This window comes from Eriocheir sinensis, chromosome 12, assembly GCF_024679095.1.
Source record: "Eriocheir sinensis breed Jianghai 21 chromosome 12, ASM2467909v1, whole genome shotgun sequence".
Classification (NCBI taxonomy): Eukaryota; Metazoa; Arthropoda; class Malacostraca; order Decapoda; family Varunidae; genus Eriocheir; species Eriocheir sinensis.
The window spans coordinates 20,733,001-20,759,362 of NC_066520.1; the positions used below are offsets into that span (position 1 = coordinate 20,733,001).

Genomic DNA, 26,362 nt, shown 5'->3' on the forward strand with positions numbered 1-26,362 from the left:
TCTCAAGTAAACTGTAAATCACATGAAAAAACAATATAAAATACGTTGAATTCATATGATATTGTTTGTTTTTCCATATAAAGTACATCGGGATTCAAAAGTAGCCATATAATATTGCAAAGGACATCGTGAAAGAAATATTTCCGCTAAAAGTCTCGAGTAAACTGTATATCATTTGTAAAAACAATATGAAACACGTTGAATTCATATGATATTGTAGTTTTTCCATATCAAGTACATCGGGATTCCAAAGTAGCCATTTAATATTGTAGTTTTTCCACACCATACACCGTGACTCAAAAGTGGTTATGTTACCCCGTTGAAAAGGCGGCAACAGCTTCTCCTGAGTGTAAACAAAGCCAGCCTCCTCTGACTCGTGATGGGGGCTGGTCACTGGTCAAACCTGCTCCTCAGTTTTCTAAGTACTTGCGGCATGACCTGTGTTCTTGAGGTCAGGAAAAAACAGTCAAGAGAAGTGTGTGAGTGGTGTTAGATCAGATATTCCCTCCTCCAAACGGGAAATACAGCGCCAGGAGGAGACTTGAAGGTTCGAATTTGTGTGTGTCGTCTGCTTCACGGCCGGACAGGAACAAGGTGAGTGTGCCCAGACTTTTTCATGCTATATTGTGTTGTGCATTTTGTGTTTGATGTGATGGATGGTTTGATGGTATAGACGAGGATGAATAAGTAGGAGTTTGTTCGAAATGGGTCAAAATGGATGATTTTTTTTGTTTTTTTTGAGATGGCTGATTTTTAATAGATTTTGGTCGTCCAGACGCCGCCGAGGCCTTGTTTTTGTCCTCTATTTGTAGGTTTCTTCCTCTCCCCTCATTCTTCCTCCCTTCCCTATTCTCTGTGCGGGAGGAACATGTAAGAACGGGGAGTTATGGCGGGCTTGGCGTGGAGAAGGGAGGAGTGTGTGTGTGTATATACGTGTGTGTGTGTGTGTGTGTGTGTTAGACTCGTTTCCATGTGACTGATATTTTCGTAGTTGCCAATTCCACTAAATGACCCCGTTCAGTAGTTCAGTGTCGCTTATTATTGGCTTGTACCAGAACGAACCGTAACATCATATTGCCGTTTGACGTATAGAAACAACGTAGGTCTTGTGCTTTAGCGTCCACGGAAGGATTATAATCATAGGCAAAACGGGAAGAGAAAATTGCTACTCCTAACTACTGGATAAGTGGACGGCGGTTATTCATGCGTCCACTTTTTTGTGTGGAGTGGCTGCAAGGCGGTGTGGCGGGTGGTGCTACGTGTGGGAGCTAAGGTTGCCAGGTTAAAGTACTCAGCAGATTGTATTTTGTCGATTTCAGACCCAAAATTGTCGGTATTCTATTAAAGGTGTTGTTAAGAGCTAATTATTGATGTTTTTTGCACTCGGCGGGCTTTTGTTTTTCCGTTTGTCATGCCCTTTAGTAGTTTCATTGACGTACGAAAGGTTATGGGTCAGAAGGCGGGAAAATGCAATGTGCTGTGTAGGATAAACTGGTAAGGCTGTTGGGAGAGGCGGTGGAGGTGATGACCCTGGTGAAGCGTAATGTGTAAAGCCTTGGTGTAAGGGAGCGCTGCTAGGCTAAACGTACCCAACGACAGCTCTGCCAGCGAGCCGTCCGGTGCGGCGCGTAGCGGGTTGAACTAGTAAGACAATTATGATTCCCTTTACGAGTCAGCAACTAATATCTACCGCGTGTGTGATATTGGTACTGATGGTGAAGACCTAATGTATGCTAAAGAGACCTACGCTATCGGATGCATAATATATGTACATACATTGGCAGGATGATGCCAGTATTGCTTTAATACCGATATTCTTGTTTTATAAAGGCGCGGAGCCACATCACTGTGGATACAATTGTTTGGTAATTGACAAGGTAATCTTTAGGCAGTGTGCACTAGCATTTATGTAAAGATGCTCGCAGCTCCGTGTGACGTGAAGGTTTTGACGGCAAGGTGGGCCTCACTGACCACCTGGGTGCCCAGCTACCAGGGACAAGTTGGTCGTTACCTACTAAGTAAGGGGCATGCGGTGGCTGAACAGATAGCGAGACGGCCCCGCGTTCAGGAGGACGCAAGTTCAATCCCCGACCGGTGCCACCAAGCTGGGATTTTTCAGCCGCCGCTGAGTGGCTTAAAACTACCCACATGCTGTCCAGAAGACCACCTGTCAACCCGGACTCTAGATTCTAGGATTAAAGATGAGCTCCGGGAGGGCAGCATGAGCCAATGCAAGATGGCGCCACTATAAACACTCGCCTGCGCCGGAACGGGCTGGGCCGACCATCAGGCCCCACCGGGAAGAAGCCTTGGACCGACCATCAGGATCCACCGGGAAGAAGCCTACCGGCGCAATAGGCAAAAAAAAAAAAAAAAAAAATGCTCTCTCTCTCTCTCCAAAAAACAATCATGGCTGATGATAACAATTAACTCTATAGCAGTGGTTGCCGGCAGTTATTGCGTCAAAGGCGTCAGGCTGCGCTGAAGGTAACGTCCACTAAATGAACACGGCAGAAGTTTGGGCCGCGCCGTGGCTGTCTAAATCTTGGTCTAAATTATCAGCATTAGAGTCACTGCCCAAGCGGGTGTGTGAGGGGGCGGCGGGAACACGGCCTGGAGCCGCTGTACTACCATACGCCACCCATGAGCCGCAGAGGAGACGCCACACAGCCGGCTGCGAGGCGGTGCTTATAGCGGGGCAGGAACGCTAGTTCTGAGACCCACAGGACCCCAAACTGCTGCCGACCGCTAGTCTTCTCAGCAACAGCAACAACCCGAGTCACAAGAGTACGTGAAGGGATGGCAGGAGAGACGGCGACTAGGAGACCCGCCATCGCATGAGGGCGGCGTCCGTGCCCCCGATGCTGTATAAGTAGTTGTCGGTGTGGGAGAAGCGCAGCGATGACACGTACGAGGTGTAGACCTTGTACTCGTGGTAGCCAGACGTGGCACTCAACACCGGGTATCTGCAGAGGAAGGAGGGGGAAGGGAACATATGAGGTGATGATCGCTGCGGTAGGTTTTAACATTTTCATTCATAATTATTAGAAGATCAAACCCTGTACACAATATAGACCCACAGCCTAAAGGAAGGGACACACACTAGACTTTGGCCCATGACTAGCACGTGAATGGGAGGATATGCAAACGAAGTCACGCTCACAGTTCTTTTAGCATCGCGTCCAGCGTGAGTTCGTAGCGTTTATTGGGCGGCTATAGACTCGGCAACGGCAGATTTTACAACGATAGTGTAGCGTCGTGTAAGAGATCTCCGTGTCAGGCATAAATCAGTCAGAACACTCGTTATCTCGTCGGCGGGGAAGTTTAATGTGGGAGGCCTCACCCATACACTCCTTACCTGTACAGTCTTATGAAGCCCTCGGTGTCGCCCGCCACCAGCACGTCCCCGCGTGGGCCCCGGTCCACCGTCACCTGCACCGGCGCGTCCCTCCCGCCGCTCCATATACCTGGGCGGGTTGAATAAAAAAGAAAAAAAAAGGAACATTAGATAATACCGGATTTTTCAACTTAGGTATTTTCTTATCTCTTCATAACAACAGCAGCTTAAACTGGTTCTAATGTATCTTCCTTCCCTGCCTGCTGCATTCGTCTTAATACTGGTGAAGTAATGATAATGATAATAATAATAATAATAATAATAATAATAATAATAATAATAAGATAGATAGATAAAAAGAAAATTTGAAGGTCTGAATAATGATAGTTTAGCGTAATATTATCGAAAGGGTTACATGAGAACACACACACACACACACACACACACACACACACACACACTCCTCCCCCGCACACATACTCACCCCCACTCCTCCCACCTTACACACTCTCCCCTCCCTACTCTCCCTTCCCCCTCCCCAACCCACACACAGTCTCTCCTCCCTCCCCCTTTCCCCCCACACACTCCCCCATCTCCCCCCACACCAGTTAGAGGAATAATACCCATCTCACTAGAAGGACAAAGGCAGCCCATGTGCACCTCTGGGCCGAGCAAGGTGGATCACACGCGAGGAGACAAGCCTTACCGTGCACCATGAAGCCCAGCGGCGAGGTGTGGGTCGCCCAGGTCTCGTTGCGCACATCCTGGTGGTTCTTGACCTTCGCTAAGTCCACGAGGCTCCCTGGCGTGGGTGTGTGGTGGTGGCGTGGGTGTAGGGCGTGGGTGGGGCCGTGGTGGTTGTGGTATGGAGACGAAGATAATACAAATGAGTTCTTGCTAATGGTTGTTGTGCGTGGATATACGACACACGGTTTGTTCTGATCACTGACTTGTTTTGTTTTGTTTTCAAGCATTTCGACATCATTCACACCTTTGCATTAACAGGTATAGGAACTCGATTTGATGTTCATATGCAAGAATCATATTAAAAAAGGTGTTTACTTCAGAAATACTCGTGTGGTAAAAAGATATAGCATTGCGTTTTTTTATAAGCATTTCGACATCATTCATTCCTTTGCATCAACACGTATAGGAAATCGATTTAATGTTCATATGCAAGAATAATATTTAAGAAGATGGAAGTAATGGAGGAGAAAGAAGAGGAAAAGAAGGAAAAGCAAGATCGCATAGGAGGAAAGAAAGGGAGAAAGGAAGAGGGATGAAGAAATTAGAGCGGATGAATAGAACGAGATGGAAAAAACAAGAAAGAAAAAGAGGGAAAAGAAAACGGACAAAAGCGAAGAAACAAAGGTAGACTTGAAAAATATCCGTGTAGTAACAAGATGAATTAGGCCACTCAGTGTATCTGTATTTGATGGGAAGGTGGAGCGTAGGGGTAGGTGGAGGAGGGAATGGAAGAATGAGAAGTATGGGTAAAAGAGGAGAGAAAAATGAGAACGGAGAGAGGGAGGTAGGTATGGAGGGAAGGGTCGGATAGGGAGGAGAGAAAGTCGAGGAACATAAAAGATAGTTTAAAGTATAGATTACGAGCGTGATATGAGAGAGAGAGAGAGAGAGAGAGAGAGAGAGAGAGAGAGAGACAGGCAAACAGAAAACGGAGGAGAGAGAAGAGAGTGGAGAGAAACACAGGAAGAGAGAAAGAATCAAAACAAACATTAAACGATACAGAATAAAGTCAAAATGCACGTCCATATCATCTAACCAGCCAGCCATTGAGCCAACCACGAGCAGTAGGAACCCGACACTCACAGTAGACCACATCGTAGTCGGCGGTGAGGGTCTGCAGGTAACGCCCCGAGGTACTCCAGTCGATGGTCGAGAGAGGCTGACCCCCAGACATCTTGCCACTCCTGGTGTAAACATAACCGTCCTTGGTGCTCCGGTAAAGGTACACGGAGCCGTTCTGAGACCCCACGGCAAGTAGTTCCCCTCCTGAAGGTATAGATGTAGGCGGTGAAGGATTGGTCGTTGTTTAGGCTTTTTGGTTGTGGGTGGAAGGGGTTAAGGGGCTGTTTGAAGGGTGGAAAGTGAGAGTGGATTAGGGATTTAGTTCATTTTCTTTTCCTCTTTTTTATATTTCTCTTTTTCTTTCTCTTGTTTTTTCCCTCCTCCTCCTTATTCTTCTAGTCTTTATCTTGTGGCATGTTTATTTTTATCCTCTGTTCCTCCTCCTCTTCCTCCTCTCCCTCCATCTCATTCCTTCCTCCTTTTTTTCCTATCTTTTTTCTCTCCTATTCCTCAACTTTTACCATATTCCTTTTGATCGTTCCTCTTCCTCCTCCATTCCTTCTCCTCTCCCTCTTCCATTGTCTCATCTCCTTATCTTTTCTTATCCTTTTCATTCCCTTGCTTTGTTCCCTTCTCCTACACCTCATCTTCTGACATATTTCTTTTGATTTTTCCTATTCCTCTCCCTCTTCCTCCTCCTCCTCTCCTCTTCCTTCTCCTCTCCCTTCTCCATTTTCCCATTTCCTCCTCATCTTTTACTCTTCTTTTCTTTCCCCCTTGCTTCTTCCCCTTCTCCTACACCTCATCTTCTGACATATTTCTTGTGATTCTTTCCTATTCCTCTCCCTCCTCCTCCTCCTTTTCCTCCCTTCTCCTTCTTCACCCACGCACCAGGATTGTAGGCCAGGCAGGAGAGTGGTGACCCGCAGACCCGTAGTGTAGTAACTCGCTGCCCCGTCAGACCGTTCACCACCACCAGATGCCCGTCGATGGTGCCCGCCGCTATCCTGGCTCCTTGAGGGTGCACCGCCACGCTCACACACTCACTCTGGGCCTGATGACGGGGTAGAGTGATTGGGTGAAGGGGTGACTTATTGGCTGGTTGGTTAGGTTAGGTTAGGTTAGGTTAGGTTAGATTAAGTTAGGTTAGGTTAGGTTCACATATCCTGGTTGGTTGATTAGTTGACTGGTTAAGTAATTGGTTGACTGTTTAATTGGTAGGTTCGTTAGGTAATTGATTGGTCAGGTATTTGGTTGAATAGGTGAATAGGTGACTGATTGGTTAGTTCGGTTAGGTTAGGTTAGGTTAGGTTAGGTTCACATATCCTGATTAGTGTGCTTATTGGTTGGTTGATTATTTGATTGGTTAAGTAATTGGTTGACTGTTTAATTGGTAGGTTCGGTAGGTAATTGGTTGGTGAGTTGTTTGGTTGAGTTTTGGTTGATTTGTGGCCTTGGTTGGAAAGAGGAGTCAAGGCTGTTTATTTGTTATCTCCCTCTCAGTGTGTGTGTGTGTGTGTGTGTGTGTGTGTGTGTGTGTGTGTGTGTGTGTGTGTGTGTGTGTGTGTGTGTGTGAAAATTCTTGGTCATCCTTATCCAATTATATCTCCTTGTATTACTTCCTTCTCCTCCTCCTCCTCCTCCTCCTCCTCCTTCCTTGTCTCTCTACAATACCTTACCGCTGTCCCTACCTCGTGCCTGCCTCTCTATGTTCACACCTTTTTTGTCACCTGTTCCCTCACCCCTCACCACCCCTGCCTATCTATCTATCTATCTATTTTTCTCCTCCTCTTTTCTTCCCTTTCTTTCTCCCATTCCTTTACCTACCTTTTCTTTATCTTTCTATCTTTCCTCTTCTTCCTCCATTCACTCTCCTTCTGCTCGATCTCATTTCTCTCTCATTTTCAACTTCCCTCATCTCTTCCTTCCGTTTTTATTCCCTCTTCCTCCTACTCCTCCTCTTCTGGCATGTTCCTTTTAATCTTCCGCGTAACATCCTCTTCCTTCATTGTAAAGTTAAGTTAATGTGGTTCAGACTATAAAGTAATGTTATGATGACCTAAAACCAGCCCTCTCTTGTGACCTTATTTTCCTCTTCTCATCGTATCCCCTTTCACTAACCTCATCATATATACTCCTCCTCTGATATGCCTCCCTTCCTCCTCCCTTCCTCCTCCTCTACTTTCCATCTTCGTCTTCTCTTCTTCTCTCCTCTCCTGACCTGCCTCACTCCTCCATACCTTAACTCACTTCATTAATCGTCCTTTACCTCCCTCTACCTCCTCTACCTCTACCTCCTCCTCTCTCCATTGTATTCTCCCCTTACATAACCTGATCAGCCTCCTTCTATCTCCCCCTCCTTCTCCTCCTCGTCCTTCTCCTCTTCTCTCACTTCTGTTTAGTCATTGAAATCTCCTCCCCCCCCTCCATCCCACCCTCCCTCTCTCCTTCCCTCCCTCCCTTAACATCAATTTTACTTCTTACACCTCTCCTTGTCCCTTCAGGCTATCCCACCTATTGTACTGCACACCTGTCTAACGCCCTTTTAATTACCTGGCTGCACCCTACCTACGCACACCTCTCACCTTGTATCAGTGTCTCTGCTTTCATCAGTTTTGTTAGTTTTTTTTATAGTTTTGGGGATGTTTTAAGTTCATGTAACACCTTGAACTAACTAACTAGCTATCTATGTCTTCTGCTCTATATCATTGCGTTCTTTTTTTCTCTACCTTTCTTTTCTTTCCACCTTTTTCTCTTATCCTGTTCTTTTGAGCTAAGTAACTATACCTTCTACATTGCGTCATTTCTCAACCATTCCTTTCCTCTTCTTCTTTGTCTTCTTTTCCATTCCTTTCTTCCTGGTCTTTCTCGTAGGCTATTCCTTTGCCACAATCTTTCTGCTCTTTCTTATCTTCCTCGTAACGAATTTAAAATAATGTAACTCTACCTTCGAGGACTCTTTCCACTTGAGTGTCATTGGCTGCCACACTCTATCCCCACCTTCTCCTCCTTCCCGATGTATACCTCCTCTTGTTCTTCCTCTTCTCTCTCCTCCTCTTCCTCTCCCTCTCGTACCACCTCGTCCCCACTACACTCGCCCCTTTCCTCTTCCCTCCCATAACAGGTATTAGTCATGTAACACTATCACTCCCCTTCCTCTTGTCTTCCTAGCTACTCGTACCATATACCGTCTCTACCCTCCCTTATTTATCAGGAGACCATAATCTTAACCCCCCCCCCCTCCTCACACGCACACAGACACTCACTCTCGCTTTCTATCTATTTATCTATCTGTTTTTGCTTCATTTTCCTTACCATTTCCTGTCTCGTTAGCTACTTCCTCTTCACGTACAATGTCACCCAAGAAAGTCGAATTATTATAGATAACTCGGAACTTGAAGTGATATAAAGATGACCTAAAACATACACCAATTTAAGAGTTAACAGTTTGGGGTCCTAAAACGTATACCAATTCAGTGTTAACAGTCCGGGGTCATTCTTTAGTTTCTCGTCCTTTAAGTAGGGCAAGCATGCTATCTTTCCCCACCCCTCCTTCCCCCTCGTCACACCTGTATCCCTCATCGGCTCAATGGACCTGGGGTGTTCAAGAAATATGTAACTACTCAATTTATAAATGTACAACAAGAGACCAATAAATGTATCACTATCAATATCAGTATCCTCCCCGTGCACCCATTTAGAATTAACACCGTCCATAATTTAATTTTTGTTCCCTTTCTCTACATTCTCGTTCATAAAGTGGGCCAAAAGTGCTACCCCCCCCTCTCTCTCTCTCTCTCTCTCTCTCTCTCTCTCTCTCTCTCTTTCCCACCTCCCACCCCCTTACTCCCGCATCCCGTCCCCCCTCCCGCCCCTCCCCCTCCACATACCTGCACGCGCCACTCCAGGTGTGTGTCACGCCACTTGACTATGTGCTTGTCGTACCCCGCCGTGGACACCGACCCGTCCGTGTGGTTGACAGAGAGGCCCCAGAGCTGCTTACTGTGCCCGAACACCACCTGAGGGACGAGGGAACGAAGATGTAGGTCAGGTTAGGTAACAGTTTCTCTCCCTTTCCTACCCTCAAAGGATGGAAACGTTGGTCATTCATACATACAGACAGGTGTGCGCTCTACCGTTGTCGATCAGTTTCTTGTCTGTTTATTTCAATGGTGTTCGATTTTTTTTGTTTGAGAGTTTTTTTTGATTGATTGGGACCTCTTTCGGCCACCTCTTTTGATTCTTTTTTTTTTAGGAGCAGCGAGCAGTGGGCTTTTTTTTTATTATTGTTTCCTTTTTTTGTGCCCTTGAGCTGTCTCCTTTGTTGTAAAAATAAAAATAGGAAGACAGTATACTATGGGGTAAAGAAATTCTAAGTCCCAAACATTATATAAACCTCCCGAAATAAGCAGTGAGACAGCGAAGTGAAAGCGCGGAAAATAAGGTAGAAGGGTAAAATATTGTACAGAAAATATGCCGTCAACCGTGAAAATAGAATAGCATATATTGATAGGTAAGCGAATCAGGATTTGAGATCGGGAATGGAAAGTGTGTGAGGACGAAATCGACAGTAAAATGAGCGTTAGTTTCCATGAAGACTACCCAGAGCCAACTGAGGGTCGTGTCTTGTTATTCACGGGAAAAATCGTACATACCGACGCGATCTCTAGAATGAACAACGTCGTACCGTCCACAGATAACGGCGAAAAGTCGATGTTTCTGAAAAGGGCCTAATGAATCTCTCCAATAAGTCCAGTCTTCATATCAGAAAAAAATATTCACGGGAAAAATCGAACATACCGACGCGATCTCTAGAATGAACAACGTCGTATCGTCCACAGATGACGGCGAAAAGTCGATGTTTCTGAAATGGGCCAAATGAATCTCTCCAATAAGTCCAGTCTTCATATCAGAAAAAAATATGATACCCTGAAAAATTTGTACTCTGGCCCTGAGCTTCTCACTGTACACGAACACCTCAATGCGACAAGGACACAGAATTGGGAACTTGCATGAGAGCCAATAAACAAAAATTGAACCTTCACCTTATAAGACGCAGGGTGATTTTCTGGTGTACAATGTTACGGTACGGTCGCCAGTTCTTACGTACTATTCTAATTAATACTCACATCAAGAATACGAAAACTATTTAAAGCTTCACCGGGAGAGAAAAAAACGAAGTGGATTTTTAACTAATTTTCGATATATCTTTAATTTTTGGTAATGTATTTAGTGTGAGGCTAACTAATTAAACAATACTCTAGTTGGTTTGCTGATGCTGTGAACAATCATACAGAGATGTGAAAATGATACGTTGTCTAAGGGAGAATGTTGAACAGTATACCTCGGCAATAGTTTATGTTCATACCCCAGTCTCAGTCCTCCAGAGTAATCATTGTTTTGGGTAAGAGATGTGAAAATTAAACGTTGTCTACGGAAGAATATTGAACAGTACTTCGGCAATAGTTTATGTTCATACCCAAGTCTCAGATCCCCAGAGTAATCATTGTTTTGGGTAAGAGATGTGAAAATTAAACGTTGTCTACAGAAGAATATTGAACAGTATACCTCGGCAATAGTTTAAGTTCATACCCAAGTCTCAGATCCCCAGAGTAATCATTGTTTTGGGTAAGAGATGTGAAAATTAAACGTTGTCTACGGAAGAATATTGAACAGTACTCCGGCAATAGTTTATGTTCATACCCAAGTCTCAGATCCCCAGAGTAATCATTGTTTTAGGTAAGAGTGCAAATTGGAATGCTGGGTAGCGTCGCCGCCTATAGCGCCTGTAGGCTTTCTTCAGGGGCCAGATGGTCAGCCCTAACCCGTCATGGCGCAGGCGATTTTTTTATAATGGCGCCAGTTATGCTTGGCTCATGCTGCCCCCGGAACTCTTTCTTGATTCACTGGACGGTTTCTTCTAGAGTCCGGGTTGATGGGTGGTCTTCTGGACAGCATGGTAGTCTTAGGCCACTCGGCGGTGACTGAAAAATCCCAGGTGGTAGCGTGGGGATTCGAGCCGACGTTGTCCATGGCGTGGTGAATGTTAGCCCAGCACGCTAACCACTGAGCCACCGCCTACCAGAATCTCATGCGTGTCCTATCTCCATCTATCAGAGAGACACTAAACATCCAGTAGTGTCTCCTTTAACTCCTCTTAAGTACCATTCCTCTACCTCTACCTGCCTTCCTTCACCTTGCAACAACCCATCACCAGGCCAGTAACATCCCCGCGCCCTACTTCCATCTATGAGAGAGACACTAAACATCCAGTAACGTCTCCTTTACCTCCTCTTAAGTACCATTCCTCTTCCTCTACCTGCCTCCCTTCACCTTGCTACAACCCCATAGCAGGCCAGTAACATCCCCTCGACCTGCCTCTTCCCTCTCCCGTCCTTCCCCACCCTTCCTCATCTTCTCCCTTCCTCATCTAGTTGTTCCCTCACCTGCTCCCTTCCTCACCTGGTTGAATCGTCGCTGTAGGGAGCCTTCGAGTATCATGTTCCTGGTGGTTCCAACGTAGACATTCCCGTCGTTGTGCCCCGGTCGTTGTGGGTAGATGGACCGCACGCCCCCAGCCTGCTCCGGAAGCTGTGGGGGGCGCGGGGAACGGGATAGGAGTTAGTGGAGGAGTGATGGGAGGCTGTGAGGTGTTAAATACAGGAGCAGCGAGTAGCGGGCTTTTTTTTATTATTGTTTCCTTTTTTGTGTGCCTTGAGCAGTCTCCTTTGTTGCAAAAAAAATAATAAGAGGAGGAGAGGAGAACTAAAGGGAAGGAGGAATGGGTGTTACAGAAGAGAAGGTGGGATTAAAGGAAGAGAGAATAGATGTGAAAAAAAATATATGGAAGATTGATGAGAGACGAAAAAGAGTTACAAGAGAGGGAAGAGAAGGAAATGAAGAAATAAAAAAATAAAAAAAACAGGAAAGGAAACATAAAAGGAAATATTAGACGTTTGCTGAAGGAAGGGAAGGTGGGATGAAAGGAAGAGAGAATAGATGTGAAAAAAAATATATGGAAGATTGATGAGAGAGGAAAAAGAGATACAGGAGAGTGAAGAGAAGGAAATGAAGAAATGATAAACGGAAAAGGAAAAAATAAAAAGGAAATATTGGACATTTGCTGAAAGAAGGGATGGTGGGATGAAAGGAAGAGAGAATAGATGTGAAAAAAAAATATATGGAAGATTGATGAGAGAGGAAAAAGAGTTACAAGAGAGTGAAGAGAAGGAAATGAAGAAATGATATACGGGAAAGGAAAAAATAAAAAGGAAATATTGGACATTTACTGAAAGATAAAAGAAAAACGAAAAGGATATAAAATGAGGGTAGGCCTAAAGGAAGAGATAAAAATCGATAACTTTGAGGCCTGGGGAGTGAGGAGGAGAAGGAGACAGTTTAAGAGGACGAAGATAGAGAGGAAGAGGTTTATAGAGGTCAGGGGTAGAGGAATTGTATACAAGAGGAAAGAAAGGTCTGATTCAGGAGGCGGACGAGGAGGAGGAGGAAGAGGAAGAGAAAGAGAGAGAGGAAGTGGAAAAGAAAGAGAAAGAGAAGGAGAAGAAACAGAAAGAAGAAGTGGAAAAGAAAGAGGAAGAGGAAGAGGAGAAGGAGGAAGAGGACGAGGAGGAAAAAGAGGAGAACAGGTAAAGGGAAAAAGGAAAAAAAAGAGAAAGGGAAGAGAAAGTAGGAAAAAAAAGAAAAAAAAGAAGAAGACTAGATAAGAAGTCACTACAAAAAGAGAGAGAGAGAGAGAGAGAGAGAGAGAGAGAGAGAGAGAGAGAGAGAGAGAGAGAGAGAGAGAGGGGGGTGGGTGGCCTGACGGACTTTATGGTCAATAAGTTTATATTTACTACAAAGTCGACGGTCCATAAACGCGGCGGACCAAAACACAAGCACACGGATCTCTCTCTCTCTCTCTCTCAAAAAAAAAAAAAATGGTGCCTATAGTCCTAAAAGCTCGTGAATATGGGGTTTGAGAGAGAGAGAGAGAGAGAGAGAGAGAGAGAGAGAGAGAGAGAGAGAGAGAGAGAGAGAGAGAGAGAGAGAGAGAGAGAGAGAGTCAGTTCGTAAATGCCCCCAAAATTCGCAGGTCACAGTCTATTGTTCCCATTCTTCAATAAAGGAAGGAGAGAGACGAACTGGAACACAGGTAACAGGTAACAGGTAGCAGGTAACAGGCGACACATGGACCCCTAAAGGACTAGTCTTGACCGTATTAGGACCTCGCAAAGCCACTCGGTAAAGACTCAGGACACAAAACCCTTCATCGCCTGTGGTCCGGGAAAAAAAGATGGAGGTGAAGTTTTTTTTTTTTTTCTTTAATGCCATATTTTTCTTTACCTTGAATTACTGTAGGGTGAAGAGAGAGAGAGAGAGAGAGAGAGAGAGAGAGAGAGAGAGAGAGAGAGAGAGAGAGAGAGAGAGAGAGAGAGAGAGAGAGAGAGAGAACATAACGAGTTTGTGACCTTGATGATACGATAAGAATGTATTGAAGAGAAAAATGATGCTACTTTTTACACACACACACACACACACACACACACACACACACACACACACACACACACACACACACACACACACACACACACACACACTTACCCGAGTCTCCGTGATCTTCTCAAAGTCTTCCTCACAGTCCCAGGCGATAACCTTACGGTCCTTGTCCCCTCCTGACAGCACGGTGCCCTCGCTTAGCATCTGCAGTGCATTAATGGCGCTCGTGTGGGCCTGGGAAGGATTAGAAGGAGGATTAGTAGAGAGAGGAGCGATGAGAAGGAATGTGTTGCTATAGCTGAAGGAAAAAGGAAGAGGAGATACAGCTGACAATGGGGTTAAGGAGGAGGAGGATTAGAAGGAGAGTTTGAGTAATGAGAGAAAGAAAGGAAGGCGAAATGAAGGAGTGTAGTTGAAGGAATAATGGGAGGGAGGGACAACATGTAGTGAATATAGGGAAGGTTAGGTGGAGAAAAGGGAAGGTGAAATAAGGGAGTGTGTAGCTAAAAGAATAAAGATGAGGGAGAGCAGTGAATAGGATGGATGTGAAAGAGGAGGAGGAAGAGAAACAGACGAGTTGAGGGAAAGGAAGGCGGAGTGAAGGAGTGAATGAATAAAAAGGAGAAGAAGCGACAGTAGTGAATATGATGAACGAGGAGGAGAAGGAGGAGGAATTGGGTAGTGAATGTGCTTAAGGAGGACAAGGAAGAGAGTTTAATAAAGGAAAGGATGAGTACAAGGTATATAGTAGAAAAGTTAAAGGGAATACGGGGCTGCAGAAGCCTTATCAGACCATCACCAGGCTCATAAAACCACACAGAGAAACACCTGCAACCACCTCCACGAAAGCCTTATCAAACGTGGGTGTGTGAAAGCTCCGAAACGTTTGTGACTATAAAATGTCAGTGCAAGTCTTCCGTAACGAGGAGGAAAAAGAAAAGGGAAGGGGGAAGGGACCGTATGTGATGGGAGGTATAAGAGAGGCTAAAGAAAGATAGATAGTAATAGGAGGTTGGGATGGGGAAGTAAAAGATTGAAAGAAAAGAATGGGATGGAAAAGAAAGGGAAGGGGAAAGGGACCGTATATGATGGGCGTTATAAAAGAGGATACGGGAAGATAGAGGATAGTAATAGTAGAGGGAGGAAGGGGAAGACCAGGTGGTGATAGGGAGTAAAAGGGAGGAAGAAAAGGAAGGGTAGAATAGGGTAAGTTTATAGGGGAGAGAGAGACAGAGAGCGTGGTAAAAATAAGTAGAGCGTGACGGACGAATGAGAGAAAGTCGGAGGCAAAGGGATCAGGAGGCGGTTAGTGCAGGATGAAGGGAAGTAAATGAGAAAAAGACACGTTATTGATGGAGAAAGTGATAATATACAAAGAGGTGTCCGTAAAAGGAGGAGAGAAAGCTAGTAATTTAAGAGGAGGTGAAGGAGGTGTATCGAATGTTATGGTGTGAGATTGGGGTGTTACCGTTGAAGAAAGGGAGATTGTGTGAGAATAGGGTGTTGATGCTGGAGATAGGGGAGATAGAGAGATGGGTGTAGGAGGAATAGGAAGAGGCTGGGAATAAGGTGACAGTCCAATTTGGAGGAAAAGGAGGTTAATGGAGGATGGTAGAAACTGGAAAAAAAGCATTTGGGTCGAAAGAGTGAAAAATATGGAAAAGAATAAGAGTGAGTAGAAATGTGACTAAAAAAATAGAGAACGGTCGGGTTTTAAACATATTCTTTTACTTACAGAATCATAGGTTTGTGGTTCATGCTGTCAACGTGAAAGATAATAAAAGATAACGAGGAAAGGAAACAAAAAATCTAATTCCTTTCACTGATAAAAAACAAAGCTGAAAAGGGTTACATTTGTTCTTAATTCTCTCGGTCTTAAATGTATCGGTGTTAAATTTGAATAACCAGTAAATATATATCGATTAGAGAAGAATTTTAAGTAAGGAAAGGCAATCATAATAACACTGTATTTATGTATATCTGTCAATGTATTTGTGTATATCAATAAAACGTCCTCTTTTTCCTCTCTCTCTCAACACAGGCTCCCTCGACCTCTATGACCTCCTGAAGACATTACTAGCTCCTTCGTCGGACCGTGAGTGTTGCTGTTATTTTTTCTTTATATACATGTTTTGTTGTATGTGTTTCTTGTGCATTGTATGAGTTATTTTCAGCTTGCGTTAGTGTACGTATTTTGAATTGCTTTTGTTTTTCGTATTTTCTTTTAGTGCCTTATTTTGTTAACTAGCGCGTTTGTCTATTTTTAAGCTTGCGTTATAGTAGGTGTCTCGAATTGCTTTTATTTTCTTATTTTCCGGAGGTGCCTTATTTCTCTTCCTACCGCGTTTGTCTTTCCTTAAGCTTGCGTTATTGTAGGTATCTCGAATTGCTTTTGCATCTCCAATTTCTCACGGTGGGTCATTTTACTTCAAACCGCGTTGGTCACCTGAGTCTACCTGTCCGTTTGTTTACCTTCGCCGCCACACTCTCACCTGGAACTCCTTCTTGACGTAGTACTCTCCGTCCTCGTCCACGCTCCACACGGTCACCACGCCCTCCATGTCCCCCGTGATGAGGTCCCCGTCTTGCGTGAACTCTAGGGCGGTGATGGTGCGGCCGGTGCTCTCCTGAAGGGATGAGAGAACATGGTTGAACAGAAGGAAGAGAAGAGTATATAGTGCTGAGAGGGATGATTAGGTATGTGGTATGAGGGAGGATATGCATGAGGGAGGAGGAGGAGGAGGAGGAGGAGGAGGAGGAGGGTATCAGGACACCTCTCCTCCCAAAATTGACCCCTCTTTCGGCCACCTCTTTGGATTCTTTTTAGGAGCAGTGAGTAGCGGGCTTTTTTTTATTATTGTTTCCTTTTTGTGTGCCCTTGAGCTGTCTCCTTTGTTGTAAAAAAAGAAATAGAGTGAAAAGGATGATAAGGAAAACGGGTATCTCTTTTGGATGGAGGGAAAGAAAACGTTGTAGGAAGGGATGAAGTAGTGAAACAGAGTAACTTGTTGGAGGAAAAGTAACATACGAAGATTGGTAGAATAAAATAGAGTAGCTGAGTAGAGGAAAAATGAGCATACGTTTTTATTTTGTTTTTTTTTACAACAAAGGAGACAGCTCAAGGACACACAAAAAAGGAAACAATAATAAAAAAAAGCCCGCTACTCGCTGCTCCTAAAAAAAAGAATCAAAAGAGGTGGCCGAAAGAGAGGTCAATAAAAAGAGTTAATAAAGAGAGTTAATAAAAGGAGCTGAATGGAAGAAAAGGAGCAAACTGAGACGAATAGTGTGACAAAAAAATAAATAATGAAGGGGGTCAATGGAACAGAGAGACACTGGCCCCTCCGGAATGTGGCTTAATGATTTCGTTTGAGGGGAAAAAAGAGCGAGTTCTGAAGGATGTTTCTTTGTGAGGGAAGCGACGTAAAAACAAGGAAAACGAAGACAGAATTACCTTACCGATAAATAGATAGATAGTTAGATAAATAAATTAGATAGATAAATAGTTAAATAAATAGATAAATAAATAGATAAATAATTAAATAAATAGATAAATAAATAGATAAATAGTTAAATAAATAGATAAATAGTTAAATAAATAGATAAATAGTTAAATAAATAGTTAAATAAATAGATAAATAGTTAAATGAATAGATAAATAGTTAAATAAATAGTTAAATAAATAGATAAATAGTTAAATAAATAGTTATATAAATAGATAAATAGTTAAATAAATAGATAAATAGTTAAATAAATAGTTAAATAAATAGATAAATGGTTAGATAGATAGAGAGAAAGAGAGAGAGACTATAGTGAAATATGAAGGAAAAGGAGAAAATAAGCTGGAAAATATGGAAAAAGAGGAAAATTTAGTCAGAAATATGAAGGAAAATGAAAGAAAACTAATCAGAGAGAGAGAGAGAGAGATGAAAAAAAAAAAGGTGTGAATCATTGACAGGTACAGAAGAGAAGACTTAATTGATGGTTCATAATTACACATTCGCTGAACCTACAACACATAAGGACACATAAGGATACAGGGAGACCACGAGAGGCGAGACACATGGCAGGTCTGAATGAGTTATGTATCCAAAATTTCCTTCACATCCATAAATCTATCGAACCTACATTTAAGGGTTTCAATCGCGTATGTGTGTGTGTGTGTGTGTGTGTGTGTGTGTGTGTGTGTGTGTGTGTGTGTGTGTGTGTGTGTGTGTGTTTCTTTTTTTACAACAAAGGAGACAGCTCAAGGGCCAACCAAAAGAGTGTAGAAAAAAAGCCCGCTAGTCACCGCTCCCACAACAGACAAAAGTAAGGAGTGGCCCAAAGAGAGGTCAATTTCGGGTGGGTTTGGATCCTCTATACACGTGTTTGGTTTACTTGGTATCGATCCTCTTCTACCCAATTCGTAACGTAGTTTTTTTTATCCATCTCCTTGAACCTCATTTTATCCTGTTTTTACCTTTTTTTCCATTTTTTTACTTCTGTTCGTTCTTTTCTTTGTTCTTTCCCTTTTTTTTCCCTCCCTCTCGTTCTTTTTCCCTCAATCTCTCCCTCCGTTTTTACCCTTTTCTCTTTTTTTCCCTTCCTCTCTCTTTTTCCCTCAATCTCTCCCTTCGTTTCTACCCCTTTCCCTTTTTTTTCCCTTCCTCTCTCTCTTTTTCCCTCAATCCCTCCCTTCGTTTCTACCCCTTTCTCTTTTTTCCCTTCCTCTCTCTCTTTTTCCCTCAATCCCTCCCTTCGTTTCTACCCCTTTCTCTTATTTCCCTTCCTCTCTCTCGTTTTCCCTCAATCCCTTCCTTCGTTTCTACCCCTTTCTCTTATTTCCCTTCCTCTCTCTCGTTTTCCCTCAATCTCTCCCTTCGTTTCTGCCTTCCTTTCTTCCTCCCTTCACAATATCTTTTCTGTCTTTCTTTTCCTTTAACTCCTTCTATTTCATTCATTAACTATTTTTACCCATCTCCTTTAACCTGAATTTATCGTGATCTATTACTTATTTACCCATTTTGACCTATCTACTCGCAATCGCGTTAAAATCAACTACACAAGTGTCTGGTCTATTTGTTCCAATCCTACAATACCCTAATCATGAGCTATTTTTTACCCATCCTCCTGAACCTGAATTTTACCTTCGTGTTTACCTGCTACATGTCATACTAAATAGCCTGTCAGGTTCTTGATTGCACGGTCATTGCTTATATTGCCTAGGTGTGTTTTTAATCATGGGTGAAGGGAGATGAGGAAGTGCATTTGTAGGGAAAGGTACAGATTGGGGCGTCTCTGATACACGACCTACTGTACCTTGAACCTTAAAACCTCATTAGAACCCGAATGAGCGTTAGTAAGGAATGTACAGTTCAAGGCTTTCAAATCATGGGTGAAGGGGAGATGAGGAAGTGGATTAATAGGGAAAGGTACAGTTCGGGCGTCTCTGATACACGACCTACTGTACCTTGAACCTTAAAACCTCATTAGAACCCGAATGAGCGTTAGTAAGGAATGTACAGTTCAAGGCTTTCAAATCATGGGTGAAGGGGAGATGAGGAAGTGGATTAATAGGGAAAGGTACAGTTCGGGCGTCTCTGATACACGACCTACTGTACCTTGAACCTAAACAACCCATTAGAACCCAACTTAACATTAGTAAGGACGGTACAGTTTGGGGCGTTTCTTATACACGACTCCCATAAGTAGAAATCACGTAACCTCTCATCCACTCCTTCGCAAACACACGCATACCTTTTTGTTTCTTAGATAACCATTGGTGATTTACATGATGCTAATAACAGTCTTTCGTTAGTTCCTGCACCTCTGCCGTGTACCCTGCCTCTTCTATTCTTGCCTGTTCTGTTTGTCTGTCTGGGTCTGTTTCTTCGTAAGGTCGAGGAACGTGTGATAACGGTATTTCTTGATTGGTTCTTGATGATCTTGAGTGTCTTCGTCCTTCCTATTCCTTGTTTTATCCTATCTTGCTTCTTTTCGTTTTTCTTTCTTTGTTGTTTTTTTTATGTTCCTCTTTTCCACTTTTGATAATCTTGAGTGTTTTTCTTCCCTTGTTTTATCCCTTATTTGCTTTTTTTTTTCGTGTTTTATTTGTTCTGTTCCTTTCATCCCTCCCTCCCGTTTTTTTCCCCTCAATCCTTCCCTCCGCTTCTACCTCCCTTTCTTCTTTCCTCCCTTCATAATACCTTTTCTATCTTCTTTTACTTAGTTTTACCCCTTTTTACTTAATTGGCCTGTCCTTCGGTCCTCCTTCCACCTTCTTCTTCCTTTCTTTTTGGTCCCCTTCCTTCTCCTTCCTTCTCTTTCCGATCTTCCTTCCTTCTTCTTCCTTCTCCTCTTTCCTTCTCTTCCCGGTCTCCTTTCTTCTCCTTCTTCCTCCGGTCTCCTGCCTTCCATCATGCTGTCTGGGTCTGTGCCGCCCTTTGAAGTCCTCTGACGGTATTACCTCACCTCTGTGGCGGGGCTCAAGAGGGCATCTCAACCGGCCTAGTTATCCCCCTCTTTCCTGACGGCCATTTTTTGCCATCCGGGGATCCGCATCGCTGAAACTAGTGCTATTTTTTGCCGTGCTGCCGAGGATATGGAAAAGTCTTGTAGGAGTCACTGAGGCGGTGGAGGTTATACATTGAGCCTTCCACCGCTGGACCTCCGTAATCCCTGGTGTGTTGGGAGCCTTGGAGTTACCCCTGGCAGACTTATTTGTATTCACCCCTCGCTGCGACCCGACCCGTTGTGTGTGAGGCTACCCGGCTTACTCGATGTGGGCGGTTCCTGTTTGTTGAGCCTGATTGGGTGGAACTGGTCCTCAGCCTCCCCAAAAGGTGTCAGGGTTGAGATGGGTGTGTTTCCCTCGCTCTCTCTCCCTCTCCTGTCCTTCCCTTCATCTCCCCCACTTACTTATCTCCCTCATTTCCTCCTTTCCTCTCTCCCTTTCTCCTCTTTTCCTCCCTTCTGCCCTACTGCCTCCTCTCTTCTGTTCTCTCCTCCGTTTTCCTTCTCCTCCTTATCTCCTTCATTTTCTTCTTTCCTCCTCCCTCCATCCCTCTCTCCCTCTTTCCCGTCTTACTTATCTCCCTCATTTCCTCCTTTCCTCTCTCCCTTTCTCCTCTTTTCCTCCCTCCTCCCCTACTTTCTCCTCTCTTCTGTTCTCTCCTCCGTTTTCCTTCTCCTCCTTATCTCCTTCATTTTCTCCCTTCCTCCTCCCTCCCTCCCTCTCTCCCTCCTTCCCGTCTTACTTATCTCCCTCATTTTCTCCTTTCCTTTCTCCCTTTCTCCTCTTTTCCTCCCTCCTCCCATACTTTCTCCTCTCTTCTGTTCTCTCCTCCGTTTTCCTTCTCCTCCTTATCTCCTTCATTTTCTCCCTTCCTCCTCCCTCCCTCCCTCTCTCCCTCCTTCCCGTCTTCCCGCCCTCCCATTCCCTATCATCCCGCCACCTCCCTCACCTGTATGAGATCGGACCGGGTGAAGATGCCGTCCTTCCTGCGGGCCCAGAGCGAGAGGAGGCCCTTGCCGTAAGTGATGATCAGGTTGTTGTCGAGGGGGTGGAAGGCGGCACCGTACACGTGGTCCTGATGGGTCTGTGAAGGGAGAGGAAGAGGGGATTGGAGTGGGTGTGTTAGTTATTGGATTGGGTCTTGGGGTCGTTGATGACTTGGGTGGAAGAAATGGGGAGTGGGAAGCGGAGTGGGTGTGGGTGGGGGTTGGGGGGGTGTAATGTGGGAAAAAAACAGGGAATGGTAAGTGGAGCGGGTGTATCAGGGATTGGATTGGGAACAGTGGTGGAAAACAAGTGAAGTGAAGGAAAACGAAAAGGAAAACATTAAAGGAAAAGAGGAAAGGAAAATATAGGTGTGGGTGTCTTATTGAGCAGTTAGTAGTAAGCATTCTTGTATATACCTTCCTCAATAGATACATTTTATTTTTATTACTCGAACTCAGATTAAAGTGGTGTGAAGTTCTACGTTACCGGGGACACACACACACACACACACACACACACACACACACACACACACACACACACACACACAAACCAGTCGATGGGTTAAAGTGAAAACCAAACACTTCTCTACATAAAAAAAGAATAACAATAAAACTACAGTAGCGCAATAACAAACAACAAATCCCTATTCAAACCGCGACTAACATCAGGACCATCCAAAAACCACAACCATTAAATCCCAAACCCCGTGGATCGTCAGGCTGAAAAAACGGACATTTACGAGCCATATATTTCTTGCCCATTCTCCCTCCGACACTCGCCCCGATCAGTCACACCTACGGACACACCTGAGCGGCCATCTCTCAACACGGCCTACCTGAGAGAGAGAGAGAGAGAGAGAGAGAGAGAGAGAGAGAGAGAGAGAGAGAGAGAGAGAGAGAGAGACACAGAGAGACAGACACAGAAAGGCATACACAGAGACACACAGAGATAGACACAGACAGACAGACAGAGAGATAGACTACAACTCTTCATTCACCCGCTATCTCGACTTACCGCCACTTTACCGAACACCTTATCGTTATTCCACGTCCACACTGATAGAAGATGCTCCTTGTCCGCGTCCACCGCCAGTAGGAAGTCCCCGTTGTTCTGTGCAGGAGCGGTAAGAGACAGGGGTGAGGCAGGGGTCAAGAGGTCGGGGATGTAACACTGATAGATAGGTCAGCAAAGGGCAAAGAAGGTAGAGGTGAGGTTTTAGAGGCAAGGGTCAAAATATGTAGGTAATCTTATGTAGTGAATGTTAGGGGTGGGAAGAGATACGGGTGAGGCAGGTGGTGAGGAGGTCAGGGGTGAAGCATTGATAGATGGGGTGAGTTTCGGGAGGAGGGAAGGGGTTAACACTGGGCAGGGGTAGGAAAGAAGGGAAAGAAGGAAGGGAGAGAAAAGGGATAGAGGAGGCAGCTATGGTAGGGATGAGGTGTTAAGACTTAAGAGGAGGCAAATGTCAACTTAGGCCCGGTGTTGATCCCACACAACCCCTCCTCCCCCGCTCCTTCCCACACACACACTTACCCTCAGCGAGAAAGCCACCGCCAGGATGCCCGCACCCAGCTCCTTGCGGCCCAGCACGTGTAGGGTCGTGAGGGAGCGCGCGTGCCACACCCTCACGTGGGCGGTGGCGCGGCGGCCCCTGGAGGCACGCTGACCAGACGCCACAAGGTCACGTGACGGGTGGAGGGCCATGCTGGGAGGGGGGGAAGGGGGGGAAAGGAAGTTGAAGTGAGTATATGTCGTAATGGGAATAGAATGAATGTTAGGTTATAAAGAGTTATGGATTATGTGAATGAATTACGAATGAGAGGAACTTTAATGAATAAGAAGGGATTATAGGAGCAGTAAGTAGCGGGCTTTAGGAGCAGTAAGTAGCGGGCTTTAGGAGCAGTAAGTAGCGGGCTTTTTTTTTTTCATCATTGTTTTTTTTTACGCCCTTGCCTGTCTCCTCCGCTGTAAAAAAAAAAAAAGTTTGGTTCGCAGTGGAAGTAGAAGGAATATGAAACTGTTATAAGGTATTAGTTATGACAGCATCAGACGAATGGGAGAGGAGCTTTGACGAGTGGAAAAAAATGAGTAGAAAGGTAAAAGTTGAGAAATTAAGACAATGCTCCGTTTTACAAATTCGTGCGTGTGTCTGTGCTGGGCTTTGATTTGTTAGTATATTTTCTACCACTTAAAACGAGGTATGTATGTATGTATGTATGTGTGTATGTGTTTGTGGGGGGGGGGGGGAGAGGGGGGGGGGCTTGTGTGTGTGTGTTTGTGTGTGTATGTGTGTTCAGGTTCTCCACTCTATCAACATCCAAACAACATTAAGAAAACTAAAAAAAACTATAGACTTTGGAGTTGAGATTAGCGATAACGTGCCAATGATCAATCGCAAGAGACCCAATGACTAGGATTCTAACACTAACTATCAGGGATAAACACCTTCTTCCACTACATCATTAATTTCTTCTCTTCTTTTGGTCACCTGGATTAATCACTATGGACAGGACTATATTCAGTACCTCCTGCATACTCTACAATCTCCACCTGTACTTACCTATACGGACAAATGCATACTAGTCTATATTCTTGTGGTCTGTTGTTTTCATTGTCTATTTGTATTCGGTTGCTGGCAGGAGTGTATTTAGTGTTACCTGCGTATTAATTAAACCGCTACCTATGTACCTTACCTTACCTTACCTTGCCTTACCTTAACTATATATTGACCTACATTCTTCCCTGTCTATGCTGTATGTCTTTTGCTCTGCCTTTCTGTTTTCCTGCTTCCCTGTCGAGTGATTTCCTTTGTTCTGTGAGGCTTTCTGCTTGTTTTAATACCTACCTAGCTACCTACCTTCCCATCCACTCACGTCTACTACTACTACTACTACTGCTACTACTACTAGCACACACACACACACACACACACACACACACACACACACACACACACACACACACACACACACACACATTCACACACGATAAAGAAAAAAAGAATAGCGAAATAATTTTAAAGATCTTAAATGTATACTTTTTTCATTCGTTTTCTTTCGTTAATTTGACTTATTTTTTGCTTACTATATTATGAAACTGAATGACGTAAAGGCGTTTGAGAATTTAAGTATATATATAACGAGTAAAAATGACGGTAAATGCAAGTAAGGAGTAAATAAGAGGAAATGAACGGAAAACAGTAGGAAAAAATAACGAGAGTAAACCAGATTAACAGATAGATACGTAGATAGATATAGAGAGAGGTGGAAAAGGAGAGAGAGAACGTAGAGGTCTGTAAAATTATATTGGGATCAGAGTGCATTCCTTCACTTCATATTTTTTTTTACAGCAAAGGAGACAGTTCAAGGGCGTAAAAAAAACAATATTAAAGAAAAAAAGCCCGCTACTTACTGCTCCTGAATAGAGTACAGAGGAGTGGCCAAAAAGAGAGGTCAATTTCAGGAGAAGTATCATATATTCTGAGTCTCATTCCAGAAGCCAAAAAGGGAATTCCAGCGCTCAGGGAAGTATGCGATCAATCATTCTTTTGGTATTCTACGTCTTCACTCTCTTTTTAGCTTTTTATTTTTTTTTTACTTATTTATTTTATTCATTTTATTTTTCATTATCTTTATTCATTTTTTTCTCTGCATTCTTTACTATTAAGATGACCCGAGGTATGTGAAATTCTTGTTGTTTGCTGCGTATATCTTCAAAACAACACACACCTTCCTTCACACGTACACACATATATACATACCCACCCACCCACACATACACACACACACACATACACGGATCCCACTGCTCTACTAACTACATGTCTTTTTTTCATTTTTATTTATTCTTTCAATTAGTCCCATACTTATTGTCTCTCCCCTCCCTCAATCAACAGCCCCTCCCTCTCCATCCCTCATATCCTCGCCTCCAGCTACCTGTTCACGCCTTCGACAACCTGTAATGTCCGAACCCACACATCTTACAGCCCACCTATTTTTTCATCCCTTGCCCTTAATATAAAACACACCTCACGTACTATGCTTTTTTTTTTCTTCCCTTATCTTACCTGCCTTCTTACCTTACCTTACCTGCCCCCTTTATACGGCATCTATCCTCTAGTACCCAAACCCGCACACCTTTCAGCCCACCTATTATATCATCCTTTCCTTTGATATAAAACACACCTGAGTTACTATGTGTTTTTCTTCCTTCTACTCCTACCTTACCTCACCTGCCCCCTTTATACGGCATCTAACCTCTAATACACAAACCCACACACCTTTCAACCCACTCATTATCTCATCCTTCCCTTGATATAAAACACACCTGACTTACTTAGGTTAGGTTAGGTTAGGTAAAGTTGGGGTAGGTTAGGTTAGGTTAGGTTAGGTTAGGTTAGGTAAAGTTAGGTTAGGTTAGGTTAGGTTAGGTTAGGTTAGGTTAGGTTAGGTAAAGTTAGGTTAGGTTAGGTTAGGTTAGGTTAGGTTAGGTTAGGTAAAGTTAGGTTAGGTTAGGTTAGGTTAGGTTAGGTTAGGTTAGGTTAGGTTAGGTTAGGTTAGATTTGCACCCCTTACACACACTACCTCATAACCTTCGCCCCTCCCCGCCCTGTCTCCCCCGCTGCGTCTTACCACTGGATGTCCTCCGTGTGCTCGGTGTAGTGGCGCTGAACATCGTCCTCGCGGTCCATAATGATAGCCACGGCGGCCACGTAGTACAGCAGCTCCCCCGACGGCAGCACCCACAGGTTCCGCCGGGTGTCGCTGCCTCGGTACCCGTAGCTGAAGGGGAGGCTAAGGAAAGCAGCGCGAGGATATAATGATTGTACCAAGAACAGTAATAAGGAGTAAGAAGGAGAAGAATTGGATCAGTACGGAAGAATATTGTTTGAAGAGGAGGACAAGCTACCAGAGAGAGGGGGGATATCAGTATCAGGGTGTAAGGATGAGGATTGGGTCAGTTAGAAGGATTGCTTGAAGGGAAGGAAGAGCAACAGTAATAGCAGTAATAACAGTATCAAGGTGTGAGGATGAGAAGGATTGGGTCAGTTAGGAAGAAGATTGTCTGACGCGAGGGTGAGAAGGATTGGATCACTTTGGAAGGTTGTTTGAAGGGAAGGACAAGCTACAGAAACAGCCAGCAATTACAGTATCAGGGTGTGAGGATAAGAAGGATTGGATCAGTTAGGAAGAAGATTATCTGAAGCGAGGAACAAAGTAACAGATAAAGAG

At 44.1% G+C, this 26,362-nt stretch overlaps 1 protein-coding gene across 1 annotated transcript in view; it reads right to left on the reverse strand.

Moving 5' to 3' along the window:
* Positions 1–2,388: 2,388 nt before the first annotated feature.
* The window catches only part of LOC126997598 (echinoderm microtubule-associated protein-like CG42247), a 29,917-nt gene continuing 5,943 nt past the window's right edge, over positions 2,389–26,362 (reverse strand). The window contains exons 2-14 of the mRNA XM_050858777.1: positions 25,763–25,912; positions 22,665–22,836; positions 22,146–22,241; positions 21,091–21,225; positions 16,138–16,272; positions 13,751–13,879; positions 11,609–11,737; positions 9,037–9,165; positions 6,038–6,200; positions 5,168–5,350; positions 4,044–4,139; positions 3,359–3,467; positions 2,389–2,966 (exon numbers count right to left, since the gene is read on the reverse strand). Of these exons, the coding sequence (XP_050714734.1) occupies positions 2,819–2,966; positions 3,359–3,467; positions 4,044–4,139; positions 5,168–5,350; positions 6,038–6,200; positions 9,037–9,165; positions 11,609–11,737; positions 13,751–13,879; positions 16,138–16,272; positions 21,091–21,225; positions 22,146–22,241; positions 22,665–22,836; positions 25,763–25,821 (1,683 nt within the window). The 5' untranslated portion in view covers positions 25,822–25,912 and the 3' untranslated portion in view covers positions 2,389–2,818. The remainder of the gene's footprint in view (positions 2,967–3,358; positions 3,468–4,043; positions 4,140–5,167; positions 5,351–6,037; positions 6,201–9,036; positions 9,166–11,608; positions 11,738–13,750; positions 13,880–16,137; positions 16,273–21,090; positions 21,226–22,145; positions 22,242–22,664; positions 22,837–25,762; positions 25,913–26,362) is intronic.